Source organism: Strix uralensis, chromosome 3 (assembly GCF_047716275.1).
Source record: "Strix uralensis isolate ZFMK-TIS-50842 chromosome 3, bStrUra1, whole genome shotgun sequence".
NCBI classification, from domain to species: domain Eukaryota; kingdom Metazoa; phylum Chordata; class Aves; order Strigiformes; family Strigidae; genus Strix; species Strix uralensis.
In genome coordinates, this window is record NC_133974.1 from 67,832,590 (window position 1) to 67,851,737 (window position 19,148).

At 43.7% G+C, this 19,148-nt stretch overlaps 2 protein-coding genes across 5 annotated transcripts in view; both read left to right on the top strand.

Moving 5' to 3' along the window:
• The first annotated feature begins 8,277 nt into the window (after nucleotides 1-8,277).
• Nucleotides 8,278-12,296, top strand: GJE1 (gap junction protein epsilon 1). Its single transcript, XM_074862692.1, has 3 exons — nucleotides 8,278-8,402; nucleotides 8,992-9,174; nucleotides 9,556-12,296. Exons 1-3 carry the CDS (start codon nucleotides 8,364-8,366, stop codon nucleotides 9,949-9,951), a joined length of 618 nt encoding a protein of 205 aa, XP_074718793.1. The 5' UTR covers nucleotides 8,278-8,363; the 3' UTR covers nucleotides 9,952-12,296.
• A 2,238-nt stretch (nucleotides 12,297-14,534) lies between these two features.
• Nucleotides 14,535-19,148, top strand: part of VTA1 (vesicle trafficking 1) — a 41,313-nt gene continuing 36,699 nt past the window's right edge. For 2 of the 4 annotated variants that reach the window (XM_074862693.1, XM_074862694.1), the window contains exon 1: nucleotides 14,535-14,725. In XM_074862693.1, coding sequence (XP_074718794.1) covers nucleotides 14,617-14,725 — 109 coding nt within the window. In that variant the 5' untranslated portion in view covers nucleotides 14,535-14,616. Of the gene's footprint in view, nucleotides 14,726-15,049; nucleotides 15,077-15,778; nucleotides 15,856-19,148 lie in introns of all 4 variants that reach the window. The other 2 variants (XM_074862696.1, XM_074862695.1) reach the window with 2 other exon arrangements.

Consider the following 19,148-nt stretch of genomic DNA (forward strand, 5'->3'; position numbering starts at 1 on the left):
CCTCCAGTTTCGGGCAGACTGAAGGTCTCCAGTGCAAAGTGGAGTGGGAGCCACTGGAAGGCTTCACCTCTCTGCAAGTCAACCAACTTTCTCCCCCTTCCCTCCTGCCTTTCTTCTTCTCTCTTTTTCTCTGCCGAGTTTTCTCCCCTCCGAAACGCAGAGGAAGCACTGTCCGCCGGCGCAGTGAGGGCGGGGGTGTGTGTGGCGGCGGGGGGCTCTGGAATAAAAAATCCCGTGCCGCTCCCTTTTCCCTTCCAGTTCTTTGGCTAAGCCCTCTCCCGGGTGGGCAGGAGGGCGAGACGCTGAGCCTCGGGGGCAGCCACCGCCACCAGGACAAGCAGCCCACCCTCGCCCCTGGGAGCGCCCTCGGGGGAAGGCGCGGTCCGGCCACCCCCCCCGCGCCCGCCCCCCCGGGGGCCGGGGCCGCCGGCGCTGTCCAGCGGCGCCGGTGCTGCTCGCCCGGTGCCCGGGGCGAGGCGCAGACCAAACCCGCTCCTTAATCCGCGGCTCCGATTTATACCTGGTGCTGGGAGGACCCGCCCCGCCTCTCCTCCTACGAGCGCTGGTGCCCTCGCCCCAGCCCCGAGACGCCGAGGCGGATCTTGCGCGGTGAGAGACGCGGATCCCGGAGCCGCCGCCGTCCCGCGGGGTGCCAGCCGCGGTGGGAGCGGTGCGGACGGTTGGGAGGGAGGCGGGGGCGAGGGGGGGCTCTCCCCCCGCCGCTGCCCTCCGCAAGCAGCCCCCCGAGGGGCGCTGCCCGCAAACCGGAGAGCTGTCCGCACGTCGGGGGGAGGGCGGGATCGCCTCCGGGAAACCCGTCTCCCAGCGTCTCACCCAGGTGAAACCAGGGCGGTTTGAAATGCAGGGTGACGGGGAGCGAGGGACTTGGAGATGATTTTATTCCTGTCATCCAGCTGTGGGTTCTGAATAGATCCTACTCAAAGACATCAGGTGCCTTTAAAGTTTTAGGGTTTGATTCGTGGAGTTGCATTGCACAGTAGTCTCGACTATGGAAATGGGGACAGGTGATGTGTTCGATCCGTGTCTTACTATGCAAATGATATAACACAGTGGAGAATAAACGTTGTTTGCCTCTTCAAAGTGTAGCATTTGTCCCTAGTGTTTCTTGCTTTTACTTCCTAGTGTCTGCACATGTATAGGCTTTCCAAACAGCCCCATGTGTTTCCAGCAGAAGCCATAAATGTAGGTAGCAGTGCAAATATGCTGGAAGAGAGGCAGACCTACTGGACTGAAGTTTTTGAGAGCTGAGGCAGAGGAATAACAGCATTTGCCACTAACATGCTCTGCAGACTGATTCTCTTCTTCTCAAAACGGAGGATAAATGAGCTTGCGGTGAACTTGCTTGTTCCTATTATTAAAACAGTTCTCTTGAAGCCCTATGGGTTTATGACAGGGGTATGGAGAAAGCAAATGAATGCATGGAGGACTTGCTGCAGTGGGAGAAAGAGTTTGACCACTGAAATAGCAGAAGCAAAGCATGGCATGTGTGCAGTAATATATAGCCTGTCCATGGCATGCTGTCCAGTGTAGGAAATAAATTTAGAAGACATCAGCAATTTACTTAAATAACTTTTTAATAAGTTTATCAAACAAAAAGTAATATTGATTCTTAAAAGTTAAACATCTCTGTATCTATCAACTGATCTTTGTGACTCTTCTCACTTCCTGAATTTATAAATGTGTTACAATTACTGATTCATATAATGCTGATTAGTTTATCAGGAAACCCAGCCGGTGCTAGTCCTCCAAAACAGTCAGGCTAGAGACTTCACCTTTACCACTAGGCAGCTGATTGGAATTGTCACAGAGTTCGTCTGGAAGTGATTCTTGTCACTGATCAAGTTTCCTCCACATGATGTTAAATTCAACTACATTTGCTCCAAGGCAGCCTTACTGTCGGCCTGGATATTTATCACAATTGCTGGGACCCTCTACTTTGCTGAGCATAAATGAACTTTTCTAAGATCAACATTCAGGTTTCTGCAAACAGTCCAAATCCACCTTTTTGGTTCCCATTGATTGGATCCAGTATGTGTCTTTAACACTATGACCCCAGAGTATGACCCTTTCACTAATTTATTTGAAAATGGGTTTATATGTGAAAAATCAATACAATTCCCATTGGGAGAATAGTTTAAAGTCAACATGGCTTTACTAGTGATTTATCTGGGTCAATAGAAAGCTGACTCTTTTTGCATGAATATCAGCAGAACACTTTAAAAGCTTCTATCGGCATAAACTTCTTGCAGTTTGCACGGAGAGAGTTGAGACCCCTTGCTTTTTGTTGCACAATACCATCACTCCTACTGCTGCCCTCCAGGATAATTTCTTCTATTCTAGTATGTTTTACCTGTCCTTTAGTCCACAGGATGGAATTCCTAAGGTTGAGGAATTAGGAATATATTCAGTGGGAATTTATGTTCCTGATTCTTACCAGTATTTGATTTAATCTACTCTGTATTTTCAGAACTCTGAACAGCAAGGAAATAAGCTTTGGAGACTGTGAGTGTCTCAGCTCAAAGGAAGCAGAAAGTTAGATTATGCATCTAATGTCATTCAACGGATGTCTGTGTCAAGACAAGGGAATATACTCAAAGAGCATGAATATAATTTCCTGCAGAGGGAGAAAGGAGAGGGAAAGGATCCACAGACCCTGACATAAACCAGCCGGAATTCAGATCCCCACAAACAAACAGTTCATCATTCTCTTTTCAAACAAAAGAATCCACCCGACTCTTTGGATGTTATTTCAGATTATAGTCTAGAGGCAATCTCATCGTGCAGCTGTGACACAGTACTTGGCACAAGAGCAGAGAGCACCACAGGTAAATCTTCTTAGTGGGAAAGAAACTGCTCACAGGCTGACATCAGCCTGCACAGATGAAGCCTATCTGGAAGTGCAACACCACAGAGCAGGAACTGCAACAACCTGGAAATGCGAGAGGCAAATTTACTTCATCAGTAATTCCCAAACATAGGGATGCAAAATCAGCCCGTGTAGGAATGAGGAACTCCACGCATCTCACAAACGCCCTCTATCGAGAATTGCTTCTAGCAGGGAAAAAGGCTCCTTTCACATGTTCATGCAGCTCAAGGCACTTGATAATTCCAGGGCTCCTTCCAGATTTGCATATCCCAACAAACTTCGTGTAGTCCCATGAAGAGCCAAGCATATCTGTCACCAAAACTACCTGCAGTAAGTAGTCTTTAATTAAGCATGCATGCTTGCAAACTAAATGAGAACTGTGTTTAAATGCAACCCTGAAAGTGATCATGTTTGAAGGACCAATCATCAGTCATGCATTAAAAAGAAATAAGAGAACAAAAAAGGAACAAATACTATTTGATTTTAAACATGGAGCATTAGCTGGAAGTGGGCCCAAGAAGCAGCTGGGAAGAGTAGGCAGAGTTGGAGAAAGGAGGGGATGGAGACAAGGGCTCTCTACCAGGGTATGAAATATTCCATGTTGTGGAGCCTCCAAGGAGGACAAAGGTTCAGCTTCTAAGGCCACATCTCTAAGGCCAGAACTCAAACTCTAAGATTAGACATCTCAACATCAAATGTCTATGACTCTTTTACTAGTAAAATAGTGCTGAAAGTTAATTACCTCATAGGTGATGCCAGTGCAATTCTCTGGGAGAAATGGATATGAGAATTACTCTAAAAAGAATTGTTGTGGATTTGTGTAGAAGAAGTCACAAATGGCATAAGCTAGCAAACTAAAGATGTTCAAAAGAGAAATGCTGAGTTCAACTATGGTTGCCCAGGGGTAAGCTCTAAGAAGCAGCTAACTAACAGAAAATATGTCAGATGTCTGCCATGCAGCCCTTTCCCCTTGAACACTCCAGAGAACAAAAAAAGTAGCTACACTCTGCAGTCAGAGCCAAGCTGTGTCCACTGGCAGTGCTATGTCCTTGGAGTGCAAGGCTGCAAGCAGTAGTCTGTGGCCTCCCAGGTCTGGCAAAGCTGCAACAAACACCAATATGGAAAATCCTCTTTGTTAAGTCTGAAGACTGGACATGGTGACTGTAGGAAAGAATGCTAGAGTGATTCATCATGCCTATTTCTTAATATTTCAAAATATGCTTTTTAGATTAAACAGACTTTGTATTGATTTAAAAAAACATAAAAAGTGAGGAAGAAGCTTTATATGTGACACACATCTCCCCAGACTTAGCGCCACACCCCTGTGCAATAAACCCAGACTTTCTTTAGTCCATCCTTCTAAACTCCCAGACTTTGCATCCTGCCTGCTACTCTTCATGCTAAATATAAACCAGCAGGCAGTCAGGAGGATCTGAGAAAGTCACCCTCCTCCTAAGTCTCCTACCCTAGTTGAGGCACTACAGAGAGACTTGGATAGATTGGATTGGTGGGCCAACGTTAACGGGATGAGCTTCAACAAGGCCAAGTGCCAGGTCCTGCACTTGGGCCACAACAACCCCATGCATCACTACAGGCTTGGGGAGGTGTGGCTGGAGAGCTGTGTGGAAGAAAAGGATCTGGGCGTTATAACTGACAAGCAGATGAACATGAGCCGGCAGTGTGCCCAGGTGGCCAAGAAAGCCAACGGCATCCTGGCTTGTATTAGAAATAGTGTGACCAGCAGAAGTAGGGACGTGATAGTCCCCCTGTACTCTGCACTGGTGAGGCCACACCTGGAGTATTGTGTCCAGTTTGGGGCACCTCAATACAAGAGAAATATTGAGGTGCTGGAGCGAGTGCAGAGGAGGGCAACGAAGCTGGTGAAGGGCCTGGAGAACAAATCCTATGAGGAGAGATTGAGGGAGCTGGGACTGTTTAGTTTGAGGAAGAGAAGGCTAAGGGGGAGACCTCATCACTCTCTACAACTACCTGAAAGGACATTGTAGAGAAGTTGGTGCTGGTCTCTTCTCACAGGTGATTAGTGATAGAACAAGAGGGAATGGCTTTAAGCTGCAACAGGGGAGGTTCAGACTGGACATTAGGAAAAAATTTTTCACAGAAAGAGCGGTCAGACAGTGGAATAGGCTGCCCAGGGAGGTGGTGGAGTCACCATCCCTGGATGTGTTTAAGGGTCCTTTAGATGAGATGCTGGAGGATATGGTGTAGGGGAGAACTTTGTAGAGTAGGGCTGATGGTTGGACTCGATGATCCCAAGGGTCTTTTCCAACCTGAATGATTCTGTGATTCTGTGATTCTGTGAAGATGAGGCAACCTCCATCTCAGGTCAGTGAGGGCACCTGTCTGCAGCTAGTAGAGGCCTCCACTGGGCCTAAGCTTCAATGTGGGAACTCTGCAAACCCAAACAAAAATTCAGGTGCTTCCAGAACTAGGCAATGATGGAAAGCTGGCAGAAGAGGCTGGTCTCCATTATTTAGGCATGCAAGCTCTCTTTCGGTGGACAAAAACTTATCTTACTGATACCAGTTCATTTTCTGTGCCATTTTATTTTGTGCCATTTTTTCATGACATGGGGATAATAGGTGCCATTACATTTAACCAGACTAATAAAGCAAAGAACTGGGTGCTTAATGTTAAGCATGCAGTTCATCCCTCTAAGCACAAGTGCAGCTTTATGCATGCCTTTAGTTTCCATTTGTTTAACTGTGATTATTCAGTAGGACTTCAACGCATTAAAAGGTTAAAAAGCACACTGCTGAATTGCAATCCTGAGCCGAAAGCCAGGCTTAGGACTCACTTACAAACAAGTGTGATATCAACATCTTCTATCCCATTTGGGCACGATAGACAACCAACAGACAGCCACTCCTGCAGATTCAAAACAAATAATGATTTTCTGTCAAGAAAGTCCCAAGGAATGGCTTGAGTTGCCTTAGCAGACCATATTCAAAAAGACTGCACAATACCAGCTTACTCTACTCCCATCTCAAGTTATCCTCTTAATATGGTGTTACAAAGCACATTATTGAACATACATGACAAAGAAAAACATTGCTATTAGTTCCTCCTAGTGCGAAGATAATGGGCTTCCTGTGCTTTGGCTCACATAACACGTATTGGAGCCACTTCGAAGAAACCGACAGTTTTATTGTGGGCCCATTCATCACATTCAGTGGGGTCTGAGTGCAGACACCCATGGGGGCTTGTATTGGGTTTATCTGACAACCTCTCCAGAATCCATTTTTTATTTCAATGCAGCCGTATTCCTTATGTGTTCCCAGAAGTAAAGCAGAGCATTGCCAGCTAACTCTTCTTTTAGCATCTCTATCACAGAATAGAAATTCAAGTTTCCATAATGTTACTGAGGTCATACAGAGAATGATTTGATTGCCCTAGATTAGATGATCCCATCACGTAAATAGTTATGTTATCCCCACCTAACAATAAAAAGATACAAAATAGCATTTGTATAGGGCAGCTTTTTACCCCAAATATGGTTTAAAATATTTTTTTCTATCTATAGAGAAATCAGATGCTTGCTGATCAAACTTAATGATTGTTGTGGGTTCATGTTCATTGATTAATGTGAAAATAATTGCTACTATACCAAGCATAATAAAAAGCATTAAAGATCTACCTCAGGTTAGAAACTAGGAGCTTTTTGGGTTTCCCATTATTGCTTTTTTAAGTATTTCTGCTTAAAGACATCGTAAGAAATACCAATATGAGTATTATTTGAAGTACACTCAACAGTAGATTTTCAATAGCAATTCACATTTTAAAAGAATTAAATGATTAAAATATTACTGATATTAAACAGCTGTCCAGCATGCTGAGCTAATTTAGTAATTTTATAGTATTGTGGGAAAATTTAAAACTGCTTTTTGAATATAATTAAGCTCCATATGTATTATGAGCAGAAGAATTCACTGTAATAATTAGTGCATTTTTGTGAAGGTTAGTCACACATCCTGGGAACCACAGTATTTTATTGCAGATCATGTACCACTGTGAGATATTATTACTTTTCGTTCATTCAGTATATACAAACCTCAGCATTCTCTCTACACAGTGGAGCAGCAGATTGCATTGCAAGAAAGTTTAGAAACCCAGTTTCAATGCTACTAGTACAACACCTTTTACAGTCCTTCAGAAGATAAATAAAAATTTAATTAATGCCCGAAAAAGAAGCTGTGGTAGGTAACACACACTTATACTGATGTGCTTTTCACCTTCTTCGTAATGCAGCTACTTCAGCAGAGGCAGGGCAGGTTCCCTTTACAAAGGGTGTTCCAATGTCTTACAACAGTCATTCTAATCATGCCATTAATACATTCATTGTGGTGTCTTTTAGAGCCACAGCAGACAAACCCACACATAAAACGAATCCCGATTCCCATCTCTTCCCTCCTCCTCCCCATGTTTCCATGCGTATGAGCACACATCACAGAGGGAGCAACACTTTTTGTTACATCACCTCGACATCACACTGCAACCAGTCACGAAGGAGGCTTTCTCAGGAGTTTAGAGATAAAAGAATACATGACCCGCTTTGGATTTGGTGGCTGCATTTCACTTTCCTGTGCATCCTCTTCAGAACGCCATATAAACTACTGCACACCAGCGATGAAGGATGAGCTACCTCTTCCCCTCCTCTGGTGTCCCATCCCCATCCTTCCTTTCTCCACCTTCTCATGAAACTCCCACTAGGTTCAAACCAACATGTTGAGAAAGTACATCCCTGAGTTTCACTGTGCGGCTCTTCACTCCCAGGAGTGTCTGGCCCATGCATTGGCTCTTCTGGAGCTCTTTCAACTGTGCATATGGAGTAGGCTGATGAATTATTTATAGCAATTATTGCCATTAAGATATTTGTAGCAATACTAGAGTGCTTAATATTATTCTTTCTTTTCGTTCAAGTGCTGTTATTTCTTTGAATTCAGAATTTTGTACCTCCAAGGTCGGTTGCATCCTTACTTTTTATTGGACTTGCTTAAAACCAGGTTATTACACTCTAGATGGTGTCGACTGAACCTGCCGGCAGCCCGGGACGCTACCGCTGCGCCGCGACTCGGGGGGTCCCGACTCCTCCCGCCGGCGGCAGCCCCCGAGAGCTCCGCGCCGGGGCTGCGGCTGCCGTGTAGCCTCTGGCCGGGACCCGGACCGGGACCGGGGCGGGAGAGAGGCGGCGCGGGGGAGCCCCGCTGCCGGGGACGGGCCGGGGTGACGGTCGGTGCTGCGGGTACCCCTCGGGGTGGGCCGAAAGGCCGACGTAAGGCGGCGGGGCAGGGGCGGGGGAGCAGCCGGCAGCGGCGTGGCGGTGGCGGCCGGCGCTGCTGACGGTGCTGGCCGGGGATTAGGGGCCGGCGGGCCCCGCCGCTGCTGTGCCCGCTCCCCGCCCGGGGGCAAAGGGCGGAGCGAGCCGGGGCCGGGGCTGGCTCCGGCCGCCGCTGCGGACATGTCCCCCAGCTACGTGCGGAGCTTCTCGGAGGGATGTGTGAGTAGGGGGGAGGGGACCCGGCGCCGGAGCCGGGAGCGAGGGGCCCGGCCCCAAACCGGGAGGGAGCCGCGCCGCGTCCCCCGGTCCCCGAGCGCTGCGCGGCGGGGCCGGACGCGACGCCCGCCGACAGAGGCCTCCCGGGGTGCTAGAAATGGCCCCGTGAGGAAGCTGGAATTTAATTTGCAAGAATAAGTATGGTTAGGTTTGCTGCTGGCGCGGCGGTCCTTGTTTTGCCATCACCTGACGTCCCGTAAATCAATGCAGCAGCAAAACGAAGCGCCTGGCGCCCGAAGCGTTCGGCTCCGTCTGGTGCATTCCGCAACAGCGGAATACAGAGAAGGGCTGTGAAACAAATTAACTGATAAGTGCTAGACAAATGAATGTTTATATAAAATTAGTGGCAGCAATAAAGTGTTCTAAGCCGTTATTTTGTTAAATAGCTACTGCAGCCTCCATAGGCAAGCTCTCTCCTTTTAAATCAAGTAGAATAAAATAAATATTTTGGATAATGAAAAAGAGCTAGTAGGCCTCCGACAATAATGCTGTTCATTTCTGTTTTCATGTTGAATAACCCCGTGATTTGCAGCTCAGGCCACCAACGGTAATTGGCCAATTCCACACTCTTTTCTTTGGCTCAGTGCGTATGTTTTTCCTTGGCGTTTTGGGCTTTGCCGTTTATGGAAATGAGGCCTTGCATTTCAGCTGTGACCCAGACAAGAGAGAGGTTAATCTTTTCTGTTACAACCAGTTCAGGCCTATAACTCCTCAGGTAATTCTCTTTTATTATTGTAGAAATCCAATGTTAAGAAAATAAACTGCAGAAATTAAACATAATTGTTCAATATAAGAAGTAGAAACTGATTGGGCTAATTATCACTTAGCTTTTTCATGAATATTTTCTTTTTAATAACCTTTCACTGAGACTAAATATGGAGTTGTGCTTTCTATCCTTCATAACAAAAATCCTCACGTTTCAGAAACCAACTAAACTTTTCAAATTAAAGTGATTTTTACCTGTATTGTTATCTCAGTGTTTATACATTTGATATATATTAAAAACAGACTTGCAAAATGTTCCAATATGTGCGTGTTTTAGCTGTCCCGATGCAGTTGTAAATGATCTGACAGCTACATTTCTGCTACATTTTAGGTATTCTGGGCGTTACAGCTGGTGATTGTACTGGTACCTGGGGCCTTTTTTCATCTTTATGCTGCATGTAAAAGCATCAAACAGGAAGATAACCTCCAAAAGTCATTCTACACTGGTTTTTATATCTTCTCTGTTTTCTTAAGGATTATCCTTGAAGCTGTGGCTTTCTGGCTTCAGATTCAGCTCTTTGGTTTCAAAGTGAATGCAATCTACATGTGTGATATGGGAGCACTTGAAAAAAAGTTTAACGTTACCCGGTGCATGGTGCCAGAGCACTTTGAAAAGACAATTTTTCTTATTGCAATGTACACATTTACTGTGATTACAGTGTTCTTGTGTGTTGCCGAGATTTTTGAGATCACATGTAGAAGGCTAGGTTTCTTAAAAACTCAGTGATGTCAATCACTCCTAGTCATTTGCCACCCTGTCCACCTGCAGTTTTATAACAACGATTTCAAGCTATAACAAAAAACATCTCCTGTCATCTATGCAGTGTTGCAGAAGAGAACCACACTCATGATCACTGATGCAGAGTAGTCATCTGACACTTATTCCTCATCTAAAAGCTACCGCATTACGTGAATAATTTTTGTTTGCATGTCAAGATCAAAGGCAGTAAGATTTACAAGAGTAACGTGTTTTCATGACCTGACACATACAATAGTTTTGCCTCCAGAGGAGTGCCTCTGTGTGAGGAGATTATTTATAAACATATTTTTAATCACAGCTTTTCTGAACACATGCAATTGGAGCTAATAAAGTTATTTACCTTCCAGGAAAAACTATTCCAACTTTCTTACATGTTCTTATGGCTTGAGAATAAAGCAGTAATGTTGGATAATCTCTGGGTACCAGAAAGCATTCAAACATTTTCCCAAGCAGTGCCACTGCTGCAACCTGCGTCTCAGACCCCAGGAGCAGAGACTCCTGGTTAGGCTGTGGTGACAACATATCCATCAATACCAGCTTACTTTGCAGCAGTCCTACTACTGTCATCTGCTAGCTGTGAATCTCCTTTTAAAGGTGGAAGAATGGTATTCTTTGTGCCAACTGGAATGCCTTACCCTCATTATGTTTTGGCTTAAGATGTAGAGGATTTCTACCAATTTTGTTTGATCACATTTTGAAGGAGTAAAAGGGGCTTATGACTTAGTTTTGCATAAGAGGCTTAAAAATGTCAAAAGAAAATCTCGGAGAAAAGCCTTTTCTGGGTCCAATCGTGCCTTGATTTCAGTGAGAGTTTTGCTTGCGTGTGACTGCAGAATCGGGCCCACAGAATTTTTTGCTGTGTGTGTGTCACATCTAACTTAATGCTCTGACCAAACCTGCTAGAATAACATTTAAAAAGAAGTCTGTATACTAAAATTATTCCATGCAGTAAGTGTGTTTGGATAGGTTAGGTCTTGATCTTTATATAGGTATCAGATGTTTCCATGTGTGCCAGTTTCTTCTTAAGGACTAAAACATCTTAAACGTAAGGACTAAGAGACATCTTAATATTATTTTATTCCTTGTGCTGAAGTGAGATAATGGAAAAAAAACAGATTTCAGAACTGGAAAGAAAGGAGGAGGCGGTTTCCTGTATAAAATATAGTATAAAAATAATAGTAGTAATAATATAGTATAAAATAGTAGTAATAATATAGTATAATAATATAGTAATAATATAGTAGTAATAATATAGTATAAAAATAAAATAAACTAGCAACCATAACAATTAGCTATTTCCCGTTTGTTTTTCAAATACCCTCAATTTCTAGGAGAAAAAGATGGAAGGTTTCTTCCTCTTCCTCTTTCATCATTTTCTACAGCTACTAAATTGAACAATTTCTGTTCCGAATCTCAGTGAAACAAGAGACTCAGACTTATCACTACTTAACAGTGATCCAGGAACCAGCAAAGTCAAAAGGAATCCGTCAGCATCTTTGGACAGTCTGAGGCCTGTAACACTGGCAAAGAACATCTTTGCTTCTTGAATTAAATTTAACTTATGTGAAAAAACATTCGGCATAAGCATAAAAAGTTGAGATCCCAGTGACAGGTTCTTTCAGGAATATCTGGAAAATTCTGGAAAAATTACTGCAAAATCTTTTAGCACCGACTGTTAGTTAAGCAGTCCTAAACAAGGTTGGGTTATAAGAACCTTGTAATCCTCACCCACAAAAGCAGTCCGCATTATATAAACAGAATTGCATGATTTAGGCATCTTGGATTTGATTGATTCTGGGCTATTTAAACTAAAGTGGGTCACAACTAGATGTGTGATTTTTTTAATATGCTGATCAAGAACAAGGTGATAAATTTCAATACATTCACTGTATTAAAGCATTAATGTTGTATTATTTTTTCCCTATGAATATAAGTTATATGCGGTCTTATATATATGTCCAGTCAACAATATCAGATTTGTGCAATATTAAATTAGTTATTTGATATTTCTAAGCATTACAAGTGAAATAAGAGTCACTGTGCTAACTTCTTGTTTGCATAATATACCATGTGCTTTGGTCAATACATGTTTATTTTTTTGTTGTATACATTGGTATCCATCTGGAATTATTCTTTGCAATTTAAACTTGTAATCTCAGGTAAAAAAGATCTTTTTGTTTATAAATGAAATACAATATATATATTACTACTAAAAAGAAGAATTTACTTTCATGTGCTAGGTACAGTCATGACCAACTGTACTCAAATCACAATCAGATGTTTGTATAATAATAAAACAATTTCATCACAAACTTGTCAGTGTTTTCCCTGCTGCTCAATACTTCCATTGTTTGTTGTTGTTCTTCTGTAGATTTCAAAACACTTCAGAAATGTCAGAGGAGTGCCAAAACCCCCAGCCCCTCAAGCGACTGCCCTGTTACCTGCCTTGCAGAGCCAGGACTGGCGCGGGACTGCCTGAGGACCCCTGGGGGGGCTCTAGGAGCTGAGTTACCCACCACCATGCCCTTTCCCTTGGTGGTCAAAATCTGGAACATATTAAAAAAGCGTTCTTCTTCCAACACAGATCTTTTTCTGCAGTTCCTGTGAAATTAAAATTGCCAAATTCCTCAGTTTCAGTTTTTCATTTAAAAACAAAATGTACATTATTGCCTTTTAGTGCAAATGTTTTTCTGTCACTGATTCTGTCATTAGTTTCTGGAACATGTTGATGGAAATGTTATGTCCACGTAAAGAAATCATTTCCCCATGGTTGTCAACACTTTTCTTTCCTATATTTGCCATTTATTTTCCCGGCACTCATGTATTCTCAAGTGTCTCTAAACTTTTCTTTCTCCTACTCTTCCAAACTCCCACCACTTTTATCATCATTCACATTGCTTTCTATCAGCTTCCTTCCTCCTTTACTCCCTCTTGAGATTTATAACATGTCTGCATCCTTTTCTCAGTGTTGCACTGATTTTAGCTCAAATGCTTAGCAAATATTTGAGATGATCCTGAAGGCTTTTATTGTCATTATGAAAGGAATTATATAATACACGTGAGGATTCTTTGATTCAATTCTATTTCTTTACACAGCAAACACAAAGTCCCATCTTCCAGAACACAGTAGGAAGTATTTTCGTTGCTTACATCAGGGTCACATTATAAGTGCTTCTTTGACTTTTTCGTTGTTTTTCACCATACTCTAGCCGCCTCATTTTCACAGACAGCACTCAAAGCAATCCCCAGCTCATGCGTTTGCAGTCAGTTTTGTCTCTAGTCAGACATCATGCCCATTTCAGTTCTCACTTAACAAAGATCTGTAATTGTTCCCTCTATCATCTTCAATGAAACAAGCTAAATACATCCAGTAAGTGATGTGATTGCCTTTACATCAAAGGTATAGTTGCTCTGGGCCAGCCAACATCTAGTACACCACCACAACATCCCAGTTCTATAACCACTCCTTGTTCTGTTCCTTTCTTGTCTTCCTTTCTTCTGTTCAGCCATCACTTCCCTTCTGTTCTCCTTTCAGCACTCTCCCGTGATAGCAATGAGAAAATGCAGCCACCTCTCCTACCCTGTGTCTCCCCCCAACATGCATCTTTCTTTATGCCCTGGAGCACTGACATTCTCTTGCCTTGCAGACAGCCATTTTGAGACCAGGAGGAAATTTGGCCACAGGGCCATTTAAAAGAAATTTAAAAATCATTTAACTATGCTGTCAGAATGAGAAGATGACAGACACTAAAATAATTTATATTGCAATTTGTGAGATCCATTTGAAACCATTTTGCTTCAACAGTTCCCATTTCTTTTGCTGTTCTTATCCCCTCTCCCCAAAAAGAGCGATCCCTGAGAAAAAGTTATCTGGGAAGCGGTGATCCTGCGAGATGTACTTTCCAGGTCTGGCAGACTTGCTGCCGGCTGCCGGGAGGCATCCCAGACCGGTGAAGCACTGTTAGCCAGGTCACCGGCAGCACAAGGCTTCTCCTGTAAGCAGCAGCGAGACCAAGGGCAGAGGCCCGGGAGCAGAGGTGCGGTCCAGCCCTCGACTCGGACCTCTGGTGAGCCTTGGGGCAGCCCAAGGGGAACGTTTTTCAACCTGAAAAGGGATTTTTCTTGCAGCTCTAGCTCCGCGGGGAAGGTCTGCACAGCTCTTTGGGCTGATGTGCTGAAGGGGCATAAAAGGGCTGGGGAGGCCGTAGCCTCTCGACCCCTAAGAGCTGGAACCCGGCCGCCATTCCCCCGGCTAGGCCAGAGGAAGGCCCGGCCGCCCTGGGGGCTCCACGCCCCTCCGCACAGCGGCTGTGGGACGCGCTTCAAACACTAACGAGCCACGTAGGAGAAGCGTGAGGCCGCACGGCCCCGCGGGCGGGCGGACGGACGGACGGACGGACGGACGGGCGGACGAGCCACTCCGCCCAGCAGTGCCCGGCAGGCCTCGGGGATGCCGGCCTCCCATCAGCAGGGGGCGCTCTTTCCGGGGCGCACCGCAACCGGCGGCATCCCGCCCACCGCGCACGCGCCCCGGCGTCCCTTCCCGGAAGCGGAAGCGACCGGCGCCGGTCGGGGAGCGAGAGCCGTTTTCGGCCGTCTCTCCGTCCGTCCGTCCGTCGTTGTCGCTGCGCGATGGCGGCCACGGCGCTTCCCCCGCTGCCGCCGCAGTTCAAGAGCATCCAGCACCATCTGCGAACCGCGCAGGAGCTGGACAAGCGCGAACCGGTGGTGGCGTACTACTGTGAGTGAGGCGGCCGCAGCGCCGCCCCGCCCCGCTCCGCTCCGCTCCGCTGCCCCCGAGCCGGGCCCGGCCCGGCCCTGCCGCCGTTCCCCGCGGCTGGGGCCGCCGCCAGCACCCGCCGGCCGCCAGTCGCCGCACCGGGCGGAGCGCGTCCCTCCCTCTGCCCGCCTGGCTGGCTGGGTTGAGCGGCGTGCCCGTCGGATGGACGGAGAAGCGGGGGGAAGCCCCACCTCTTGGGGCGGTGCGGGGTGTTCACGGGGTTCCTCGTCTGCCGCTTCAGCTGCCAGCCCTGGCCCCTCTCTCACGTGCTCTTTTTTTTCGCAGAGTTAAGCCTCTTTGCAGTCGTAGTGGGTATGCTAGCAGCCTAAATACATGCTTGTACGCACGTGTATTAAGTCAGGTCTTCTGTCTGTGTTGGGATAGTCCCAATAAGTATCGCAAAAATCTAACTTTCGAGAGTCTCTTCAGAGTTTTTTTCCTGAAAAAACTGATCTCCTTTCTGTCCTGTATCTTGAGTAAACAATTTGGGTTTGAGAGTCTTTAATTCTTTTAATAGCGTTAATTTTATTTTCTGTGAGGCTTTGTCACTTCAGGAATCTCAAAGGGGGAGAGTGGGTGGTGTTGTGTTTGTTTCATTGAAATGATCACAGCAAAATCTTACTGTAAATCTCTCAATATGATCTGTGAGACTTTCTAAAAGGCTTTCCACAGTTAATTAAGAAATGCAAGCCTGTTGTAGTCTTAAATTCCTGTCACAGCTAATCACCACACTTGGAAAATTTCTAAGACTAGCAGATCACCAGAAATGTATGTTCATGTTGCTTGTTTTTTTTCTTTTTGTTGAGATGCGAGGAGGTCATCTGGGGAGTTAACTTGGCAATAGCTTGTCTTCAAAAAGAGTTAAATAAAAAACAGAGGTAGAACTGGTAGCTTAATTTATAAGGTAATCTTAAATTTAGAAAGATGAACTTAGGAAATTCAGGCTTCAGAAAGCTCTGAAAAAAACTGTCAGCTTAGTATCAAGAATAATTTTAGTTTTTATGTGTTACGCAGGAATACTGTACTAACGTGCAGAAGTGTCACCAGAGAAGTGAGATAGCTACATATTACAACGCTGGATGTTCTCAATAGTACTCACACTTTTCTACTGGAAAAACACAGCACAAATCATACTTTGTGGGGCAGGAAGCACCAGCTAGGTCAAGTTGCACTGGTTTGGGTTGTTTTGTCTTCTTTATTTATTTGGGGTTTTTTATCAGATGTAACACCATGTCTGGCTAAACAATGAAATGACTAGCATTTAGTGTAGGTAACAAAATAGAAGTCTATTTTTATTTTAAAACAGAAATGTTTTGGTGGCTGATCTCTATTTTTCTTAATGTCTTTTCCATTCTGGAACTTAATGTAAGTCTTAGTGTACAGGAAAAAAACCCTATATTGAATAATTAGCATTTTCTGTGCATTGTCTGTCCTAAGTAGCCTGAAAATTTGCATATCTTATTTTTTCATTTGAGTACTTTAGCACATCTGATTCATTACTGAGTATAGTGAAGACTATATTCTAGATATATCTGTCTCATTACATTATTATATAAAATAAAAAGCAGTGACACCTCTTTTTCAAGACAGGTCTTGCTTGGATCCTTTGTTCTTTTAAATACACAAAGAAGAAGAATTAATTTTCACCAGTGTTCCACTGATGACACTTATTTCTTCCCATGGTGGATGAGTTTGTCTGGATTGACTAAAATGCAGAATTCCTGTTTCATAGAAATTTTTTTTTTGTTACGTTAATTCTGGCTGTGAAGCAAAAATAAGGTTTATGAACCATTAATTTTGAACATTGTGGGTTTGCAACAATTATGTGAAATCCCAAAGTATTAATATTGCTGCTGTCAAAAAAAATGTACTGTATATATTTCTAGCATGCTATGAATAATAAAAGCTTTCCTAAAAAGGTAGGGTTTTTAAAGTCTGGGGATACAGAAAATTTTCAGGATACTTTTCAGATAATGTTTTGAAAGAAACACAGATTTTATGTGGAGTTAAAGCAACGTTTCTCACTAGATGCTTCACTGAAAAAAAGTGAGCATCTCTTTGTGGAGCCTTTGAAATGTGTTTCAGAGGAGCTCTATGCATTTGCTATAATGTCTTGCATGGAAGGAATAGTGTGAGGAAAGCTTGATGTGTGCTGGAACACGCGGTGGTCTCTGGGCTGGCGCTCCCCCGCCAGCGTCGACCACGGGCGTGTGCCTGGCACCGCATGTGTCCTGGGGCCAGGAGGATGGTGGGGCGCAGCAGCCAGCTGCAGGGACCCTGCGGTGAAAGGTTCTGTGGTGGGACAGTGCTGCATGTTCCATCACAAGGCTGCTTGCACAGACACTGCATGAGGGGGAACACTGAATTTTGGTCATGTGGTGAATGTAACTGTCAATCCGAAGAAGAGAGTAAGGTGTTTATAGCTTTGAAATGTTGTCAGAAGTGGTTCATCTGTAGAAAGAAGGTTTGGTCCTAATGTTATGTTCCCATAGCACAGTAGTTTTCAGTATGGACATATGTTCGCTAGGTTTTGATTTATGTGCATTTTAGTTCCACTTGCATATTTCTGATAATAAGAGCTGAGACACAAACTAACTTGGATATCAGAAGCAAGTGAACTCTAGTAAGATGTGTTTGCAGCCTAAAATGTTATTTTCTATATTAAAATTGTCAGGAGGAACTACTTACTGCTCATGTTAATATTTTTGTCCCTCATCAGCATCTGCTGGTGCTAGAGGTGTGCTCTCAAATCTGGGAATTTGGCAGTTACACATTTCATTTACATACACCATTTTAATTTTTTTTCTCTTACATTTTTTGGGTGTAGTTCGTTTGAAGAATTAAAGTAGCATAAACCAGCACTGCCAACTGAAGAAGATAATGTAGTCCTCCTCTGACCTCTCATTCCCAACCCTAATGTGCTTCAGAAGCAAACATTGATGTAATTGTATGATGAAAACCAACAATAAGCTATTTTTCAGTCAGGCCAATTCACTACTGCTTAAACAGCTGTGCTCTCACACAGGCAAAGACAAGGAACAAGACACAGTGGCTTGGGGCGAAGACAGGACTCCTGCTTTTTTGATATGGTTGGCATATGTTGATTTAAAGAAACTGTAATTTGATGAACATTAGTCTCTGTTTTACGCAGTATGGATACCTACAGCAGGGATGATTTGTATTTTTCAGCTGCCACGTAGTTTTCCACGTGAGAAATAAAACGTTGAACAACAACATTGATGCTGTTAAGCACCATAACACATCACAGATACTTTTTATTGTGGTACTTGCTAGAAATGGTTTTATTTCTGGTAGTCCTGTGTATTCCTTATAAAGCTTTCATGCTTAACTCCATTTTTAGGTACTCAAATCAAAGCAGCATATGATCAATAGCTTTATATGCTGTTTGTAAACTTACTTTTTTTAATCTACCACCTTCTTTTAAAATGCACACCTTCCCATATGATACTTTCTCACATTTCATATTATTTTGTTAATTATTGTCATCAAGTATGTAGCTATTTCAGGTTCAGTAAAGGTCAGCTGATTCAGTAGGCATAAGGGAATACCAGTTGAAGGTGCTACATTGATTACCTAGCAAAAGGAAAATAACTGGGGTCAATGAAATAACTTTCTTATGTTAAAAATATGCATGAGTCTGACTTGTTTGAGATGTTATTCTGCAAACACAAGGAGGCAGGCTTTGATAAAAAATCTCTGGCCTTTGTAATAACTGAAGAAATTATATCTCTGTGCCATAGGCAGTTTGACTCAGAAGTTATTGTTTTAAAAATTGCAAGGTTTGAGAGGTAGTTTTGTCTTTTAAAAACTCCTGGTTTAATGTTTAGAACAAGAGTTTCCTTAGTAGCTGTTGTTTCAGCCCTTCAGTAGTGTTAAGCTCTTTCCAAAGATGATTGGTAGTTTATTTTGCACTTCTGTGCTTACTGGCCATTGATGGTCTTATTCAAAAGTATTGAGAATGCCAGTGAGCTGCCAGAAAAACATTGATGTTTCCTGATATATAACATCCTAACACACAACAGTGTTTGGATACCCAGTGAATGCAACAAGAAAGATTATGATTCTTGTAAGTTCTGAAATGCAGGACTGTGATGGTTTTTGCTTTGCAGTGTGCTAAACATCAGAAGACATTCATGTGAGATCAGTAGAGTTTATTTGTTTGCAAAAGGTGTGAAGAAAATCCTCTGTGGTTCTCAAAGTCTTGAAATAGAAAAGCATCAGAGAAATCCTTCTGAAGGATCTCACTATTGTGTTGACATTTCTGGTTTTGTGGGATCAAGCAGGAGGGGGAAGCAAAAGAGGCAAAGGTTTTTTTTCCACAACTAATTGACAACCTCTTGAATCAATTCAGCTTTTAACAGAA

What these genes read in the sequence shown, in the direction of transcription:
- GJE1 (XM_074862692.1), top strand. Translation starts at nt 8,364, where the DNA reads ATGTCCCCCAGCTACGTGCGGAGCTTCTCGGAGGGATGT. An exon ending in GGAGCTTCTCGGAGGGATGT is followed by an intron (nt 8,403 to 8,991) that starts GTGAGTAGGGGG and finishes CGTGATTTGCAG; the next exon opens with CTCAGGCCACCAACGGTAAT. An exon ending in TCAGGCCTATAACTCCTCAG is followed by an intron (nt 9,175 to 9,555) that starts GTAATTCTCTTT and finishes GCTACATTTTAG; the next exon opens with GTATTCTGGGCGTTACAGCT.